This window comes from Mya arenaria, chromosome 4 (genome assembly GCF_026914265.1).
Source record: "Mya arenaria isolate MELC-2E11 chromosome 4, ASM2691426v1".
Lineage (NCBI taxonomy): Eukaryota > Metazoa > Mollusca > Bivalvia > Myida > Myidae > Mya > Mya arenaria.
In genome coordinates, this window is record NC_069125.1 from 62,866,977 (window position 1) to 62,887,523 (window position 20,547).

A 20,547-nucleotide genomic window follows, 5' to 3' on the forward strand; every position below is an offset into this window, starting at 1 on the left:
GTAAAGCAGTCATACGTGGCATCCGCATGACTAACGGTTAAGATTAAGTAAAAAAACCCAGTTAAGTTCACTAACGTGTATATTTTGCGAAAACATTATCATTTTTTTTTTCAGTTTAAATATTTTCCTTCTCTAATAAAGTCCATACTCAAAACGAGAATCCTTTAAAAGCTTTGCCAACATTTCATTGAACGGCTTGTAAAACTGATAAAGAAGAGTGCGTGTTGAAAGCCACATATCTCCTATGGAAACGTCTGCTTGCCGACGCCGATTACTATGTCCGCCACGAGAAACCGATTCTAAATCTGCCTTTGACATTGGATCTTAAACAAACAATCGACACATAACTTAGTAATATTAAGAAAGACAAACGAGAGATGCTTTCCTTGGGAGGGAAAATCTGTAACAAAACAAAAACAAAGAAAAACATATCAGTATTAAAATACAAATCTATGTTTGAACACTATTTGGATTTTACAAAATTTGGAGACGGCATTCAAATACATTCACCTTAAGGGGCTAGACACCAGATGGTCCAAAATTGGCAATATATTATTTCCACAAAACAAGCCTAGATTTGTCAATACGAGGTTGAATGAAGCCGATAATATATAATTTTACATGATTCATATAACATTCTGTCGCTGTCCCATCTAACCAATTAGATTTAAAGGGACTCGCTAATGTTTTTGGACCAAAAAAATAGTTTTTCCGATATTGCATCTGAAAACACTTATTTTATCATTGTTTTACTCTATTATATATCGAAATTACAGAAAATATACAGTTATAGCATAACAATGTATTTTGGTTTTAGTGGGGTTCGAACTCAAGACGGTAAAGTCAATATTTATTTAGAAAACAGCCGACTAATCCACACCGCCAGCGGGACTTTAACAACAGTTGCAGATATGTTGACCTGTTAAGGATACATTGATAACATTACGTAATAATGTCAATCAACCAATCAGCAACACCATAGCCGTAATCGATTTTCAATCGTCTTCAAAAACGATATTTGAGCAAATATCAACATTTGCTGAAAGGTTCCAGCTTTAGGTATTTTTGTTTTAACACTCCTTATGATATGCCAGACTTTATTTCGTAATTAAAAAAGTGAATTTTGCAAACCATGAGCGAGTCACTTTAAACTAAATTGTAAGGCAATGTATGAATGTCATATACATGAAACGCTAGAAATGGCATTTTTCCCGATCTGTGTTGCATGTTTACATTGAAATAGACAGGAAAATTATTAGTGTAAAATCTAAAATAAGAACATAATAACTGCATACATTCATCTGTACGTATTGAGGTATACTTTTATAGCGCTCAAACAGGCAATAAGGTAAATAAAGCCATTCATCATTAAGATACAAACCAATGTTAGTGCGTTTCGAGATTATTTCTATGTTTAATTTATATTGGTTAACCAATGTATTTTTTTGCATGGATAACAATTTTGAATAACACCATAATGACGCTTCTATTATGAAGTTATATATGAAGGAAAGTTATGAAATAATAAATTTACTATTTATATATCAGCTGTATATACTCGTTTCTTTAATGCCACCTGCCATTATGAAAATCTCTCGACGAAAACGTTTAAAAATAGTTCGTAACTTAAATGAAACTTTTCCAGGAGCAATTGTTTGTATTAATGATGGATGGCTTACCTTAAAATATATTTTTTTGATATTTGTCACTGTAGCAATATAAAATGCGTTCAAGTATAATAATGATATAATCTTATTATAGATCAAATTAAGACCATACTTACGAAGTCCAAGAAATGCATATGTTGTATTAAGAGCATGTTCCCTATCATCAGACATGTCCTCGAGTCTGTGCACGAGAATCTGATCACGTGGAAAAACAGACAAGTAGTCCGCGAGAAAAACGCTGTACAGCCCGCGACGAAGGTGCATCTTGTAAAATAATAAACATGTTTCATATCAGTGATCAGGTTAAAAAGACAATTAAAAGGTAAATTATTGTGAGCGTCAAAACAAAAGGCAAATGTTATTTTTGGTACTTCTTTAAATAGCACTTTACATTTCAGTTAGTTTATTAATTTGAATATACATCGATATATAAATACTTAAAGATATAATTAATTTGGATTAAAACACAGAACTTGTAAATACCGTGGATCTACTTGCTCTACTGTGTGGGCAGTATGGTATTAATCTTAAAATCGTTAGTATACGTACAATTTTCTCGGGTTTGCGTATGCAGTTGTCAGCTGCCATGTGTCTTTGTGTATTATTTATCTGTTAAGGAAAATATATTCTAGTACAACAATGACTTTCTGAGTATGGTATATGTGGATATAATGAGCATAGATCAAATACAGAACGAATAGCCATTGCACATACCCGTCTAATGTCTTCGGGTTAAAGCAAACTGTATAAAATAAAGAAGATGACAACCTTAATTAAACTGAAAAATGTTAATCAAGTGTATTCATTAGTGAAATAATGTTGGAAATTGTCTTGATTTATCTCTTGCAAGAGTCGGTCGTCTACAGTAGTTATTAGTCATAACCTCTCGAGCTTATACTATCAATAAAAATATCGTAATTGGCGTACATCAACAGTTCTATCTTAACAAGTAAAATATTAAAACGCCCCATATACAGTAAGCCAGCTTTAGCCTGCAAAAAAATATTTTTGTAAAAATAATAAAGATTTAAAAAACAAAATAGCTGAAAGCCAAGACAATAAAAGGGTAATGAAGCAAACATAACATCTTAATTTCTGACTTGTTTTTCTAACTTTCCAACTGTATATTGAGCTTAATTGCATTCTTAATCTAATTCGTCATTTAAACAACTAGTTACCATCGCGAACAATCTAGGGACCAGGCTACTTGGCAGTTCAGTTCAGTTCAGTTCATTTTAAACGTAATGCCGGCTTGTAATAATCTGTAAACTTGTTTAATCTCATGTTGGTACTTCAGGAGTATTCCATATATTCAGAAACTTCAGATCCTTTCATCGCATTTATTGTGTTTAATGGTTTTATCGACTAACAATTCATTAAGTTATGTAAGAAAACACTTTGTAACAGCACGTAAAACAGTTCCATATTTTACAACAGAAGGCGCAAGCTCGGATTGTTATACGGAACTGGCAAGATAGAATAGCAGCCTCTTTGCCGTTCCCTATGAAAAGCATTTGTATAAAAAAAACCGGAAAATATAGGCGTAGCGCCGCCTGGTGTTACACTTTGAGACACTCGTTTTATGCAACCGAGTGGCGAATTGCATTATGTTTGCTACATTCGGCAAAACGCTATTCGTCGATCGGTGTTGCTATGCGTTATTCGTAGATCGATGCTCGCTATATTCGGTTATATGTTAATCGTCGATCGATGTTCGCTATATTCGGCTATGCGTTATTCGTCGATCAATGCTCGCTATATTCGGCTATGCGTTATTCGTCGATCGATCCTCGCTATATTCGGCTATGCGTTATTCGTCGATCGATGCATGCTATATTTGGCTATGCGTTATTCGTCGATCGATACTTGCTATATTCGGCTATGCGTTAATCGTCGACCGATGCTTGCTATATTCGGCTATGGGTTATTCGTCGACCGATGCTCGCAATATTCGGTTAAATATATGCTTGATATATTCGGCTATGCGTTATTCGTCGACCGATGTTTGCTATGTTCGGCTATGCGTAAATCGTCGACCGATGCTTGCTATATTCGGCTATGCGTTATTCGACGACCGATGCTTGCTATATTCGGCTATGCATTTTTCGTCGATCGATGCTTGCTATATTCGGCGATCGATGCATGCTATATTCGGCTATACGATTTTCGTCGACCGATGCATGCTATATTCGGTTATGCGTTTTTCGTCGACCAATGCTTGCTATATTTGACTATGCGTTAATCGTCGATCGATGCTTGCTATTCGTTATATTCGGCTATGGGTAATTCGTCGATCGATGCTCGCTTTATTTGCTATGGGTTATTCGTCGTTCGATTCTCGCTATATTCGGCTATGGGTTATTCGTCGACCGATGCTCGCTATATTCGGCTATAGGTAATTCGTCGATTGATGCTCGCTATATTTGGCTATGGGTTATGCGTCGATCGATTCTCGCTATATTCGGCTATGCGTTATTCGTCAATTATCGATGCTCGCTTTATTCGGCTATGAATTATTCGTCGACCGATGCTTGCTATATTCGGCCTTGGGTTATTCGTCCATCGATGCTCGCTATATTCGGCTATGCGTTTTTCGTCGATCGATGTCCGTTATATTCGGCAATGCGTTATTCGTCGACCGATGCTTGCTATATTCGGCTATACGTTATTCGTCGACCGATGCTCGCTATATTCGGTTATAGGTTAATCGTCGATCGATTCTCGCTTTATTCGGCTATGGGTTATTCGTCGATCGATGCTAGCTATAATGGGCTATGCGTTATTCGTCGATCGATTTTCGCTATATTCGGCTATGTGTTATTCGTCGATCGATGCTCGCTGTATAGGGCTATGCGTTTTTCGTCGATCGATGTTCGTTATATTCGGCTATGGGTTATTCGTCGATCGATGCTTGCTATATTTGGCTATGGGTTATTCGTCGATCGATGCTTGCTATATTCGGCTATACGTTATTTGTCGATCGATGCTTGCTATATTGGGCTATGCGTTTTTCGTCGATCGATATTCGCTATATTCGGCTATGGGTTATTTGTCCATCGATGCTTGCTATATTCGGCTATGCGTTTTTCGTCGATCGATGTTCGCTATATTCGGCTATGGGTTATTCGTCGACCGATGCTTGCTATATTCGGCTATGCATTATTCGTCGACCGATGCATGCTGTATTCGGTTATACGTTAATCGTCGATCAATTCTCGCTATATTCGGCTATGGGTTATTCGTCGACCGATGCTCGCAATATTCGGTTAAATATATGCTTGATATATTCGGCTATGCGTTATTCGTCGACCGATGTTTGCTATGTTCGGCTATGCGTAAATCGTCGACCGATGCTTGCTATATTCGGCTATGCGTTATTTGACGATCGGTGCTTGCTATATTGGACTATGCGTTATTCGTCGATCGATGCTCGCTTTATTCGGCTATGTTTTATACATCGATCGATGCTTGCTATATTGGACTATGCGTTATTCGTCGATCGATGTTCGCTATATTCGGCTTTGCGTTATTCGTCGACCGATGCTTGCTATATTCGGCTATGCGTTATTTGACGATCGATGCTTGCTATATTGGACTATGCGTTATTCGTCGATCGATGCTCGCTATATTCGGCTATGTTTTATACATCGATCGATGCTTGCTATATTGGACTATGCGTTATTCGTCGATCGATGTTCGCTATATTCGGCTTTGCGTTATTCGTCGACTTATGCTTGCTATATTCGGCCTTTCGTTTATCGTGTTGAATAACGCAAAACGAATTGAGACTGAAAGTAACCCAAAAGATAGCAAGAGTAAGAAGCTAATAAAATACATATTCAACAGTTTAAGAGACATTGACTGTTTAATAATTGAGCGCTAAATAAATCGGAAAACATACGCATGCACAAATATGTACGATATAGGAACGGTGAATGTCACTTTTGACCAACCACGATACCCGAAGCCAGCAATACAGTTGCTTAAAACAAATTCATGGTGCGATTAAGCAAGACCGAACAGGCAAAGAGCAACTTTATTTATTCAATAATATTCCATACACACTATACTCGTGCATTGTTACGATATTTCAAGCCACCATAACTGCAGTCTAACCATTTATTTGATTTAAGGATAAGAGCAAATCAGGATGGCAGTGTCCTTTAAGAGAACGTAACACTTATGAGATACGGCTAAATATCTAAGGCCTAAGTTGTGTTATCTCATCTCATCTCATCAATAGTTTCTTACCATGGAACACATCGCGAGAGCTCTGTCATACACACATGACCGTAGAAAACGTTTTCGAAGGCAATGTTTAAAAGCAGTTATCTGTTGTATGACTAGTTCGTGAAACATGGCAGGAGACTTCTCTCGCCGTGAAAATGCCAAGTACTCTGACCACAATCTAAAGAAACAATCCATACATTCATGTTTAAAAGACACCAGCCTCCTCTTGAATCAAAAATTGTATTATTTCTGAAGTTTAACATTAAAAAAATTAAGTTTCTGTTCCAACATGAAAATAAATAATAAACCGATCATGAGAGTTCGATTTTAAATATGCATAGGCTTACATTAGTAATACAATCGATGATTTTGGAAACGAGGGCACTCTAATTAAGCAACATGTAACAAGATAACTGATGATAGATGATAAATTGTGTCACAAATTCAATTTAAATCATTACCATTTTTACAACGTGTATAAGTCCTAATATATATCTTTTTTTCCCGTAACTTCATGATTAAAATATACATACATCTTTTATCAAAAATCATTAAGTTAAGTTCATTACAATAATACACGTATTGAATTGTTCAAACTAAGTGTCATTACCTGATTAAAAAACAAGACAAAAATGAAAGCATCTCTCAATTAAATAAATCAATGGAAACTACAGAGACATGCCAAGAAACCTCAATTTTACCACGAGCCACACAAACACTTACGAGATACACACACATATCAAACTAAAGTGTGATTGGCAAGTGTTTGGGCAACCAACGTGGTACGATAAAAGGCTACGCAAAAATTTCATAAGTCATGTCATTCAGTTTAAATAAAAGTTAATGGCCGGCAATCTTTGAGCCCTTCATCTCAAGTTGAAGTAGTTGGAAGTCGAAGCGTAACCTTAACATCGGGAACATGGATCGGGCTTTACTTATTATTAGCTTGTATGAGAACCTTAAGAAAACCCACCGAGATCCCGTTGTGAACAAACCAACTTTGGACCTCCATTAGAAATTACTCTAGGAAGTCTTGGCCAATATCTTTATCTTAAATGAGTACGATAAGATGTGACGAATGACAAAAGTCTGTACCAACATATATGTAACGGTTATATGGATCAAAGTGACAGAGATGCCACGTCATGTAATGGTATTAATAAAATAATGTTTAATACAGACCTATTGACAGGGTTTCGCACACTGAGAATGATCCTGGTGCCGTGAAACATGTGATATATATACTGCGGGTTGTTTTCAATCGGCTCCATCTTTCCTTTGTTGTTTCCAAGGTATTGCCAAAAATGGCTGCCCTCCAGGGTGTTGATACTAAAATCTCCTAAAATGTCAGAAACACGTAAGTACTTAAACACCTTTAAACTCCCTAAGGCTACACCACCAAATTGATATTCCTTTCCACGGATTTACGGCGCCTATTTATTTAATTTTCTTTTAAATAAACACCAAAATGGTTTTGTTGTCTTTTTGCCACCACACCTACATTTTCATCGCGGACTGGTGTTTTGTGTTTCCTTGCTTTTTGGAAGCTGCAATTTAATTGATTTGAGTTTTACTATGCAGTGACTCACTCTTAATTGTAAAGGGAAGTACCCGATGCGAGGAGTTTTATTGGTTTAGCATTGGTAAACATCATTTCGAACAATTAATAGTGGCCTCTGGTAAACATGTGTTACATAGTTTTTAAACTGAATTACTGTTTTCTCTCATAAACGAATACCTGTTTTCCGACGATTGTTTTCAAAAAGTAAGAATGCCTATCATTTGACAGTGCAGTATGTTCCATGAACACAATTAGGAAATATTTTTCAAGGTGATAAGAATATATTGCAGCTTGCCAAAGCCTTTGAATGTAGTGACTTCTTAAAGATGCACTCTTACTCCCAGATAAGATTTACCACAATTAATAATATTGGTTTAATATTCCAAAAATGATGAATAAATGTTGATCAGTCAAAATTTCTGTTTGTTATACATGTACATGTGTATGTATTGATTTTGAATAAGAGTGTCACTTAAAGTTCTAAATTGTTTTATGTTGCATATTTCAAAACATGCACTAAAAGTTTTAGCTTATCATTGATAGACGTATTAGGCACAACTAACCATTTAAATTCCCCAGCCCCCCAAAAAGTGTCTTAATACAAGTGTGGTAGAATTGCAGAATACCTGTAATCCAATTGTGTGCTTGATCTTCAGTAGCTGTACGTAAAGCCTTGGCAATAGGAGAAAAGAACTGGCTAAAACCTTGGAATCCAAATTTCATGTATCGTGGCCCTGAAATGCATTGTTGAAAATATAATTATGTAGTTGTTTTTGAATAAAACAAAAGCGAATTCTAAGTTCTACCAAAAATTGTTCAAGTTTATCAATTATTAATCAGATAAGAGAATACCAGTACTGGTTTTGACCCTGGTAACGACACAAGAATGATTCATATCTGTTTATAGCTGCCCTTTCAACCGTGATGAATTAGCATAAAGCAAATCGCTTAAAATAGTATACATGTAAACGACAATCCCAGAATTGCTTACGTTACACAAAGAAACTACTGACGAGGAGAAGCGGACAATACAAACAGTACTTCATAATGTAATTAAAGCTACGGGGACCAAAACTTGAGCTCTCTGTACAATAACACTGATTGCAGCATTAGCAGAATATAATTTTCTTAGTTTGAATGAAATGAAAAGGAAGGCAATTAATTTCCCTTTATTGAAAGTAATGTCCGATAGGTGGCGTTCATAGTTTCAAGTTATGAAACGAGGAGTTTTGGCGCTGAAAGTCATTCAGCTTTGGACATTTGACTGAGTAACAGCGTTTTGTTTAAGTTGAAATTTCATAATAATATTGATAGTATTACGAAGATTATCTCTGATGGATCTGATATGTGTGTAAAAATGTTTACCGTTTTCTTACATATATTGTTAGCTAATGATATTATCGAGTGACTTGATAAAATATGTTAAATTTAATTGTATAAGTAATGTTGTATGTTATGATGTACATCAGTCAATGTCCGAGTACTCTTCTGCATTTCAATATTTGGAATAATTGAATTTATGAAATGATATTGTCTTGTTTTGTTATTTCTAAGTAGTTAATGAGGACATGGAGTCGATTATGGGAATAAGTGTTGCGGTTATATTCTATAAATTGGCAGGACAAATGATATACTTACAAAATCTTTTATCGGATAACCAGCCTGGTTCTTTCGCAATTGGGCGTACAAAGTCTGGATGTGCAATAATTTTCCCAAACAAATCCGTTGTTCCACACTTTGGAATGCCCACAAGATACATGTAAGGAAGGCAATTCAGAGATCCTTCCTCGTTGTACCAACAAGGATTTTTGAACTTGCGTGATAGACTGAAGTTCTGCAAAACAATTTGAGGCAAAGATAATGCACTGTGTGTTTTACATACTTTAGGACCAGAACTATTTTTTTCTTTAATTATTAAAAAAAAATCGATTTGGAAGAAAACTGGGATTTGGGATTTCCAACTGAAACTGTTTCATATCATTAAAAAAATAGAAGATAAGACATACGATATGTTTGATTCAAAACACCTTGTATAACTTTCTGTAAAATGTCATAAACAATTCATCCCAGAGAATTCAAGGTATTGTGTCAATCCCTTTTGACATATTTTCTTTATTTATTCTAATTATAAAAAGTGACACTCTTCATATTCAAAATCAATACATTAGCATGTATAACAAACCTAAATTTTAAACTAATAAACCTTTAACTTCTTACTAAATAATGCATTTATGGAAACTATTAACTACTGATATAAAGATGGTGTGTTTGATAAATGAAAACGCAAAAAATGATTGGTGAGTACTTAAATATTTACTTTGATTTACTATCGTCTTATAAGGAAGAATAACTCTGTTTTCTGCACCTTTCTGCACCTTTCTTTCAAATTAAACTCGGTATCATTCATATGAACCATTGCCTTTGACATGTATTCATCCTTTTGGTATATTTAAACAATTGGTAAATCTTATTTAGGAGTAAGAGTGCATCTTTAAATGAATAGGCTGTATTTACAATGTGAAGTTTTCTATCAACATATGTTTAAGACAAACACATGCATTAACCCAAAACTGATTTTGCCATATGAAGCGTTATTAGGTTTAACATATTTTGTTTACAAATCAAACAATAAAAACATTCAGATGTGGAACAAATGTTCTTAAAAAGAACATGTGAACACAAATAGTTGAAGCAAATTCACGTCTATGGATAGTCTGTCTAAACATATTAAACATCCTATTGTCAGACCATTATTGTTTAAACATAAACAATATCAATACGAATAATTTAAAAGACAAAACTACCCTAAATATTTAAATATCTTAGAATCAAGGCAATAAACAGTAAGGTTCATAAATAACCAGAATGGTTATGCTTATTGAACGTAAAGTCTTAATATTCACACCTCAACTTCCATTCTTTAAATGAACTGCCTTTCGGCAATTGCGTTTATCAATCGATGAACGCAACATCTTCGGATATGTTCGGATCGCAATTTATCGCATAACAATAAACATGAAAACTGTTGATCTTGTTATTGTTTGTATTATGTCAGCAGGTCCCGTAAAATATAAATAAACATTTTAGAAAGTGTTAATTTATTATATTTGAAATGTATTGTTGCCATAAGTGTTTCAATTTTACGTTTAAAAGTGATTTCAAGTGGTTGATCTTTTCCCAAGTTATTGTGACGTCATTTGAAAAAAGATGTTTCCAGTTACAGTCGGGTCGTTCTATTTTTCAGAATGGGTAAGGAAGGATTACTGAAAGGTTTTATTAAATGAAATGAAGTATTTTTTAAACAATTCTTGAATGAAATAATGAACTATTGGTGTAAATATAAGGAATGAATTGCGGGATGAAATCAAGCCCGCAATTCATTCCTTAATTGAACGTAAAACGTATTGATAATATATGTTTTAAAACGTAAACACTAAGGCCAAGTGTAAAAAAGATTATTTTTTTTTGTGCGCCCGCTCCTATTTTTTATCGCCAACCAGACTTTTTGTAGCAATATTTTTTAAAGGCTGAAAAATAATCAATTATAATTTTTTACGCTAGTTTCAGTGTTTTTGTAAAGGGAAGTAACCGATGTGGGGTGTTTTATACTGTATTTCGATCGATTTAGCATTGGTTTCAATAAATTCAATCAAAATTGCGGCTTCCGTTATAAACACTGTGGCTTAAAATTTGGAAATTTTATCTTATCTTTGACAATTAATGTATTTTGACCATGCTGGAATCATTGTTCATTGCCTAATGCACTAAAGGATCATTAATTGAATCAATAAATATGCAATTAAACATGTGTATCTGATACTGGTACCGTTATCATGGTTATTAGTGTAGCTACAATAATGAGCGATCAGGGATTCTTTTTTCATTATTTTAACATTTCTCATGTATCCTTGTAACGACGTCTCACATCTGCCATAGTGGAAAAAAAATCAAAATACTCGATGACGGCCATTAAGATGGACTAGATATTAGTGATTCTTTCTGAGTGGAAATCAGAATGATGAACAATGACTCAATAAAGTTTTATTTGATTCAAGTAATAATACAAGTGACCAAAATTTTACCTAATTACATAGATGCTAAAAACTCTTCATTCAACAGGAACATGAATCATTATTTGGTCCAAATTGATGTATCATAGTCATTATCGACCAAACTCTGACAAACAACAGTTTCGAACAAATATCTTTTCACTATAAAAAGCGATATTAACACTGGGCTGGTCAGATAGGTAAGCCTAACCTAAGTTTATCACTTTAATTTCAGCTTTCTTTTTTAGCATTATCCAGGATTATAAAAACAACTCCCTAACCATAAAAAGTACTCTGAACATATTATTATACTGGTCATTTCGATAAGCACATCCCATTGCATTAATTGTGATAATCGAAACGAAATTAAGTCAAGCAATTTAAACTTTGTAAATTGAGTCTGATGTTTGAAGATGCCAGTGTAAAACATCCAAAATCAACCCTAATGATTATCTAAATACAGTTGCAAATGATGTTAAAATGTTTCAGGAAGATTTATATAGGTCATTTATTTTTTTCCTAAAAGCAGCGTTATTTTTTATTATGAATGATCGTCAAATTAAAAATATGTTTTAATTATATTAGAATTTTGTTTATCCTAAAAATATGTTTTAATTATATTAGGTTTATCCATATAATGTGTGTTTTAGATGAATATATAGTATGTATTAGGACATTATCCCAATGTCCATTAGAGGTTCAGTTCAAATATTGCATTCAAAAAGTGATTTAAAGGCAGTTTTATTGAACAAATTTTTCTATGTATATTGATCATTAGAAAAAAAAATATTTTTCGCTTTTCGCTCGCTTCGGGTTTTATGAACACTAACAAAATTGTGTTTTTTTCACTCGCTCGCTCGCTTCAATATTTTTTGTCAAAAAATCTGAGGAAAAAAACATTAATTTGGTGTGGCCTAAGATATGACTAGGGATACTATGTTTTAGGTTATAGTTTTAAACACTAGTGAAGATGCTTTGCTGTTTAAATACAGTATGTTTGACATACAAACCATTTTAAGAATATTCATTTGTTCATCCACTCCTACGGGTATACATGCCCTTTCCAATACTGCAAGGTATGATTCGTTGCAAACACTGTGCTCTGTGTTCAAATCGTTCAATGTTATATTGCCACCGCTTTTGTGTCCCGTTTCTCCTATCTCTTCCGCTTTATCTACTACAACTTCATGATCCGTGATGTTATTGGTACCGTTTCTGTATGCAATGTTTGCCTTCATCATCGAATGAGTAATTTTCAAATTATTCACTGTAAAGTTTTGTGCAGCAGTTCTGTATGCTAATTTCTTCTGTTTCATTGCATGGGGTCTCATCGAGGCGTTTTTTACAAAAGCTATGTTTTTAGTGTTACCCTCTACTATCACAACAATATTTCCAATTTGGTGTCCTTTTATAATACCTGAGTTGTATTCTGAATCCGCAGTACTGCCTTTTAAGGTATCCTCCGCAGCAGTATCGACAGCATCTGTATGTGTTCGGTTTCCTTTTATCACATCTGCTTGTACTCTGATTTCATATCTTGTGACGTTTTGGAAAGTATTTTTTAGCATTGGACTTCGTTTTAAATTATTTGAAGACCTACCAATTACATATAGCGTGGCGAAATATCGTAGGTAAATCAATAACCAACTAATTCCAAGGATCACAAGCCACACGATTAGAAAAGAAGGAATGCTTTTAACGAAGCTGCGACATTTCTTGCGAATCAGAAATACAAAAGCCATTGCCGATGCTGTAATAAGTAAACTGATATAAAAGTATTGTTCAATATTTTCATTTGTCTAACGTGTGGACGAAATCGTGTCATCTAACTAAGTCACACTTCATAGATCTTATTCATTGCTTACCTCGGTTATCAGCCTTAAGTACAAGTATATTTTCTTTAACATTAAAACTTGTTATTAATTCTTATTCACATACATACACGCATTTCTTTCATGCAATTGAAAGTCTACATCAACATCTTTGTTCTGGATTTTAGTCCAATCTGGTTGCCATCGTGAGTTTTCACTACAAACTGTTTCAGTTGTAATGGTTTAAATTGTTTTATTTGCAAAATTGATCTTGAGTGAACCATAATTATTGTAAATATAATTAGTTATTGGATGATAAAACGATGCATACCAATGTTATCATATTTCATCACAAATGCTCGAGGACATTGGTTTGTCGTTTACAATACCATGCATACGTGTTCACCATATTAATTCTTATTCACATACATACACGCATTTCTTTCATGCAATTGAAAGTCTACATCAACATCTTTGTTCTGGATTTTAGTCCAATCTGGTTGCCATCGTGAGTTTTCACTACAAACTGTTTCAGTTGTAATGGTTTTAATTGTTTTATTTGCAAAATTGATTTTGAGTGAACCATAATTATTGTAAATATAATTAGTTATTGGATGATAAAACGATGCATACTAATGTTATCATATTTCATCACAAATGCTCGAGGACATTGGTTTGTCGTTTAGAAGGCTTCACATAACTTATACGTATAGTAGTACGAGTATTAGATCGTTTTTACAGGTTTAAACATGTGTTAAATAATACAACAAAGACTGGCTGTTATCATGTTAAAGTTTATTTTAATATTCGATACTTTATGTTTCACGGTAACGTGGACAATATTTATATGAAAAACTACAGAAACAAGCTCAATTGCTACAAGTTTAAACATAAACCCAGTCCATTTTATTTCAGGCTATATTTAATCATTTGACAATAAAACAATGCGTTACATCATTATTGAAATCAAATGACAAGAATGAAATAAATAATAAAAGTTGGTTTTGAGACATACCAACTTTTGTGAGATAAATGCTTAGTTCAACCATTAATTAATATTTCAACTTTTTATTGTACGTTGTTTTCTTATGTTATGAGCGAGTTTGCATGATATATTTTATACCACATTTGTATATGTTCTAGTATTGTATTAACACGTTGACCAAACGTAAACGTTGCATAAGTATTAATCAATGTATGTTGTGTTTTGTTTTGTTCCGTTCTGTACACAAATCATTTACAATAAAAACGAATTTCAAAGCAACGGTATTCCCTTATACCGCGTCTTAGGTAGCAGTCAACATTTTCGAACTGATGAGGTAAAATACATTGGGGGTCAATTTGGTCATACTGGTCATGCCCTTTTCCCTCTTTTTCTGCTAATTTTAACATTATCGGGTGGTTTTACTAAAAACTGTATTTGAAACACATTCAATGTAAAATATGTGGCTCGGCTGAAAACCTGTCCTTTTTTTCATTTTTTTTAGACAACAACCTTCCGATGGAGTACCCCCGCTCCACTAAAGACGTACTCTTTTAGACTAAGGCGCTTATGCACCAGGTTTCGAACACTTCGGTCAGCTCTACAATTCACTTACGTCATGTAACACTACGCTCTGCAGTACGAGTGTATGTCCGTTAGCAAATCTGAATATAATCAAGTAGGACCAGCACTGATCACAATGTAAAACATGAAATGAAAATAGTTCTCCTAGCCAGGCATTCTGACGTTGAAACTAACAGCCGCCATGTTGTTTTGGGTTATACGAAACAACCACATTAAAATGACATTTAAGTGAAGTTATTTAGCAGTAAGAGTGCCAATGGAATAATTTACACCCTATTCATTTACAACTTTTCATGAGTAGCATGGAAAATAAGACACGAAATATTATATGCAATACAATTCGTTGCATCCCGATCAAAAACGGGGTCGAGAACTGGTCAGTCATTACAGTTTTGCAAACGGAATGACATTAGAAGTTTCAAATATATTTAAAATATGCGAAAACAAATTCATAAGGTTTCTTTCTCAATGAAGCCAAATGTCTGAATAGTATGTTGCTATATACTTTTGTGTTATTAGTGATTATTTTGTGGATGGAAATTTGAATGATTAACAGTGACTTTATTATTTGATTCAAGTCATGATACTCGAAACTATAATTTAACTTATGACGTTCTTGCTTTATAAAAAAGCTTAGTTTAGTTTAAACATATTTATTTTACACCGATTGTGAAACAAGTTATTACAACATTATATTAATCACTCTCGTTGGTACGATTTTATGCGAGAGTGTGGTCTCATGTTGTGGGGTACACCGGAGAACCCGGAGGAAACCCACTTTTCCGGCTTGGTGACCACAAACCAAACTAAAAAACTAAAACAGCTTAATTCTACGGGAATATGTTTAATTGTTTGGTTCAAAATTGATGTTTTAAAACTATTTTAACCAACTACTGACAAAACAACACTTGCAAGAAAATATTAGGATCAGTATATTGATTTGAACACTGGTCCGGATAGACCAAGAAAAAGGTAAGCCTAACCCTTTTTTATTTTCTTTTATAGCATAATCAAGAATGAATAAACATATCTCTGACTTTAATAGTACTCTGAGCATACCCTTACACTTTTCATTTCGGTAAGCAAATGACACTGCGCCATTGCATTTGAGAACTGTATTATTCAAATCCAAAAATAAAACGTATATTGAGTTGAAAATAATGTTGAAATGATTCGGGTAGATTGATATAAATGGTTTCAATCCTTTTCGTAAAAACAGGGTCGTTTAAATTATGAATGATCATTTGCTTAAATATGTTTTAATTATCTTAAAAGTCCATACATTGCGTTTACTGAAAACGGATAATTTTATAGTGATGCATTTGATCATTTTGCCATTGTCCAATGGAGAGTAAGTTCAAGATTATATTTAAATGGGATGAAGGGCAAACATATTGAACAATATTTCTTCTTCATATTGATTATCGGAAAACAATATAGTTTGCTCTTTGCTCGCTTCGGGTTTAATGAAAACTGACAAAGTTGTATTTATTTATGTTTGCTCGCTCGCTCCAATTATTCTTTTGCAAAAAATGTGATTTTGTTTAAAAATTGAAAATAAATCTCAATAATATTGTCTAATAGCTATTTGTTTATTATCCCGATGTCAAATTCAGAATGTAGATGTCGAAATGAGTACCACACTCATCAAACCCTCTATAACATTTACCTCCCATTGCAGTACATTATCATTTACCACAATATATCCCTCAATTATTATGTAAAGCTAAAATTATCATCTTAATATTTGTCATATGCATTTGCAGGTGTTCAATTAGTTTGGAATTCCTTCCCCTAACCTATCGTTATCGGATCAGGCAAAGGCCAAATCGTACTCGGCCATCTCCGGCAAGCTTCGAGATAGACCTCGTAAATAGTAGTAAGGATATACGCAAGTGCGATGCGGCTACCGGCGATTAACACCGTTTTCAATCCGCGTAAAGAAGGCCCATTGTAACAAGGAAATGAATTGTGTTAGATTAAATGTGCTTGTTTAAGAGAAAACATTTATTGTAACCTGAAACAATGTTCGTTTTATGTATATTTAGATGTTTCCTTATACATGAAGCACTCTGTTTCCTCCAGAAAAAGTATGAGCACACAGAAAATGTACTTGACAGTGATTGAAATGATCATACGGTTCATGGCATGCATGAATCATTACATTAGATTAAATGCATGCAAGTGTCAGCATTTTCTCAACAGCCATACGATTACCCTATGAAATGTAAGTTTTAAGTCAAACTTTGCTTGTGTTATTTTTCACACCATGCTTTGCCATTCTAACAACATTACTATTCTGTAAAATCATTGATAGCAACATTGCAGAGTTTTGTGGGTTGTAGGTGGGTGTGAGATTGGCACCCAGTCAGCCTTACCATTTGATAGCCATGTATGCCTTTACTTCAGCATTATTGGGTTTTGGCTGCAAAGTGAATGTTTTTGTCTAAACAGTTATGTGGCCAGTGTGGGGTTGGGGTGGGGCGATGACAAGCCACCCAGTAAGCTCAACTGGTAGTACCATACAACGGTCATGTGGCTATGCACCAGTCACCGGTCCGGGGAATAGCGGGGACTTTGACTTTCAGTACAGCCAACCCCGGCTAAAATCCCCGCCATGCGCGGATGATAAAATGGTAAAATCCCCCATTCACCCAGCAATGCAGGGCCACCTGCAGCCAATTGTATAAACAGATTTACCCAGGGTAATATTTTACCGGTGGTAATTTTTCTGGTAAATTGGCGGTAAGCAATTGTATAAAACAAAATTAAGATTTTACCAAGCTATTTACCGTGGTAATATTAACCCTCCTCCAAGAGGTGGGTAAATTGATTGTCCGTCTCAGTTACCAGATTCAAGATGGCCGACCAGACATAAACAAACGCTCGATTCACAACTCATTTTGTCGACTTTAAAGACAAATTGAAACTTCGTGAATTGGAAACTGTTCCATTACATCCATATCAATAGAAGACAGGAATACAGAGGTAAGATATCGCAGATAACCACTGTCTGAACAAATTAATGCATTGAAAATATTCCAACGAACACATTTCATGTACAAAAACAGTGACAAAAGAAATCTGAAGTTTAAGAATGTCTTTACCTTGTTTCCAAAATCTTTCAAAATTCAATGCAATGGTTCGAGACCAACACTTGATTGCAGGTCCCGACCTTACTTTGTTGAAGTGTATCCAACTTTGCACATATTTTGAGAATATTGCACATAAATATTTACAATCAAATTGAACCGCCTGTAAACATTGAACAATAAATGACAGCTATGACGTCATTTTCTATGAAAAATAGCCTTAGTCTATAGTCTTTTTCTACAGTTTTCTTTTATAGAGGCACAAAACCAAATACTGTAGAGTGCATTGATAATATTATAAAAGTTTACTGTATATTTGATAAAAACAACAGCTGTGGTATGACAACATACCGAAGTATGATTTTTTTGAGTTTGTTAAAATGTATATAAATTATACTGTTACATATACAGTTCTGTGATTAACACATATATGTTCAATTGTACACAACTATTTCATAATGAATATGAATAATCATTTTAGGCTTTTCATCAGCGGAAGCCAGCAGAGCCAGTGTGATGTTAGAACATATAACAGAAACATGATTAAAGACACCAAAAGCAGTGAGGTAATAATAAGATGTTGTTTTTTTCTTCTGTAAATTATCAGTACTGTCATTTGAGTGAAAGAAAAATATTAATAACTGGTTTGTTTATTGTGAAAGCCATCATTTCTTACCGACGCTCTTGTGAACTTATCTTTTAGATTTAAAGAAACACTGGCCTCTCCGGAACGCCGTCATCCCCCTCCCCCCATATTTCCATATCCGCGCCAAATATTCATTAATCAGCCATTTAAGATATGAAGCTGATTTTCACAGACAACATATAATTTTAATGTTTTCAAAATAATTTTACTTTTCTTTAGATTGCCACCAGTGGAGGACCAAGTTTATATGAAATATGTGCCGTCAAGATAACATCAAAAATGAACTTCATGGAGCCGCTAGTGTATTATATGCTGTTTAACATTGCTGATTCTTGTTATTGGTATCTATATAATAATTGACTTTGATTTTGAATTTAAAACCATTTATAGTTTAATGAAAATAGAAAATAAATGTTACACTCCTTGTATATTGACTTTATGCTCCTGTAAAATGGAAATATGGTGAATATATGAGTAAGTACTTCTAACACTTAAATTTGACATCAGCAATGGGACAGCTTAGTTTTTAAATAGTTAAAACATATTATTAAATAGTGCTGACAATAACTGAAGAGATCATGTTTCATTCTATTTTAAACAGAAACAATAATGAAATAAATAAGCAGACACTAAAAATAATTTCATTATGTTAATTATACATGATTACACTTTAGGTAAAAACACGGCCCATTTCCTCGTTAAACCCCAGTATACCCCCGGACCTTGGGGGGGGGACAATTGACTGGTGCACTAAGTTGACAGACCTTGTCTTCAAATAGTATTTGTTCACGGCAGGTTATGCTTTACTTTACCTCCCAGGCTTTGGAGAAACCCACTCATTAAAAGTTTCTTTACACATTCTAAATCAATAATTATAAGTCTCAATATCTTTGAGTAAATTGTCATTTTTTATTAAAAACAACAACACCAAAACAGTAACTGATAAGATACTCAATTGATTTTTTGAACAAATATTTAGCCTTGTTACTAAGCTTTTCAGCAATGTATACCAGACCTTTTTTCATTAATACTAAATCTATTTCGAATAATTAGCCTTTAGATCACTCCTCACACAATGACTCTTAAATGTCCAACTCCATAAATTGCAAACAAGAATAATTACAATTTTGATCAACATGTCCCTTAATTTTATTTTTAATATTAGTCAAGCAATAACAGAGCCATCTGTATGCAATCCAATGTAAAATTAATGATAATTTAGTTTTTGCTCCCAATTGTACTGTCATTTTTGTGCCAAGCCCTTTTAGGTGCATTGAGTATTTTGGGATTTTCTCATAAACCCAAACAACTGGTTCTGAAATATTTTTTTATTGGTTAAGATTTTTAAGATAGTTTTCCCATACAACTTCTGTTTTAGTGAGCATGCTGTACATATATAATTGATAGGCATTCATAGTCGTTTATATGATTTTTAAACTTCAAAATTGACTTTCGTTTTGTTTAAGCAAATGTCTTGAGTCTTGGTTTGCGGTGACGGCAATGTTCCAAACAGTAGTTTTTAATCTCCACTATTAGACAGCGTTGTTTATGATATTCACTAAAGTAAATTGTCCAATTCAGACTCAATGGAGACAAGTAATATACAACCAGTTATGCAGTTACTCAGCTATAGATGTGGCGAAAGTGAGGATGTCAACTTTTCCTGTTACCGGTACGCCTGAACCCTGATCATGTTGCCACCATACAGAGCCCCAGCCCACCAACATGTCCTGTACAAATTCTGCAGGTGCTCACGTGTTCATGACACTACTGACTAGAGTAACTGGTAAGGGTTTAAGCTAAGATAATTTTAAAAGTTATGAAGTTTTTTCTTGTCATGAACGCGTCATAGTGGCTTTCAATGGAACCAAATACATATTTGACAGAAGTGAGTGTCAATACAAAGTCACACATTTATTGTTTT

General features: G+C 34.1%; 1 protein-coding gene across 1 annotated transcript; it reads right to left on the reverse strand.

The window, feature by feature from the left end:
- Nucleotides 1-132: 132 nt before the first annotated feature.
- On the reverse strand, nucleotides 133-11,392 carry LOC128230974 (carbohydrate sulfotransferase 15-like). Its single transcript, XM_052943400.1, has 7 exons — nucleotides 11,384-11,392; nucleotides 9,097-9,292; nucleotides 8,085-8,192; nucleotides 7,080-7,236; nucleotides 5,919-6,075; nucleotides 1,784-1,931; nucleotides 133-323 (listed from the first exon to the last, which is right to left on the reverse strand). The coding sequence occupies exons 1-7, from the start codon at nucleotides 11,390-11,392 to the stop codon at nucleotides 133-135; spliced, it is 966 nt and encodes a 321-aa protein (XP_052799360.1).
- Nucleotides 11,393-20,547: the final 9,155 nt, after the last annotated feature.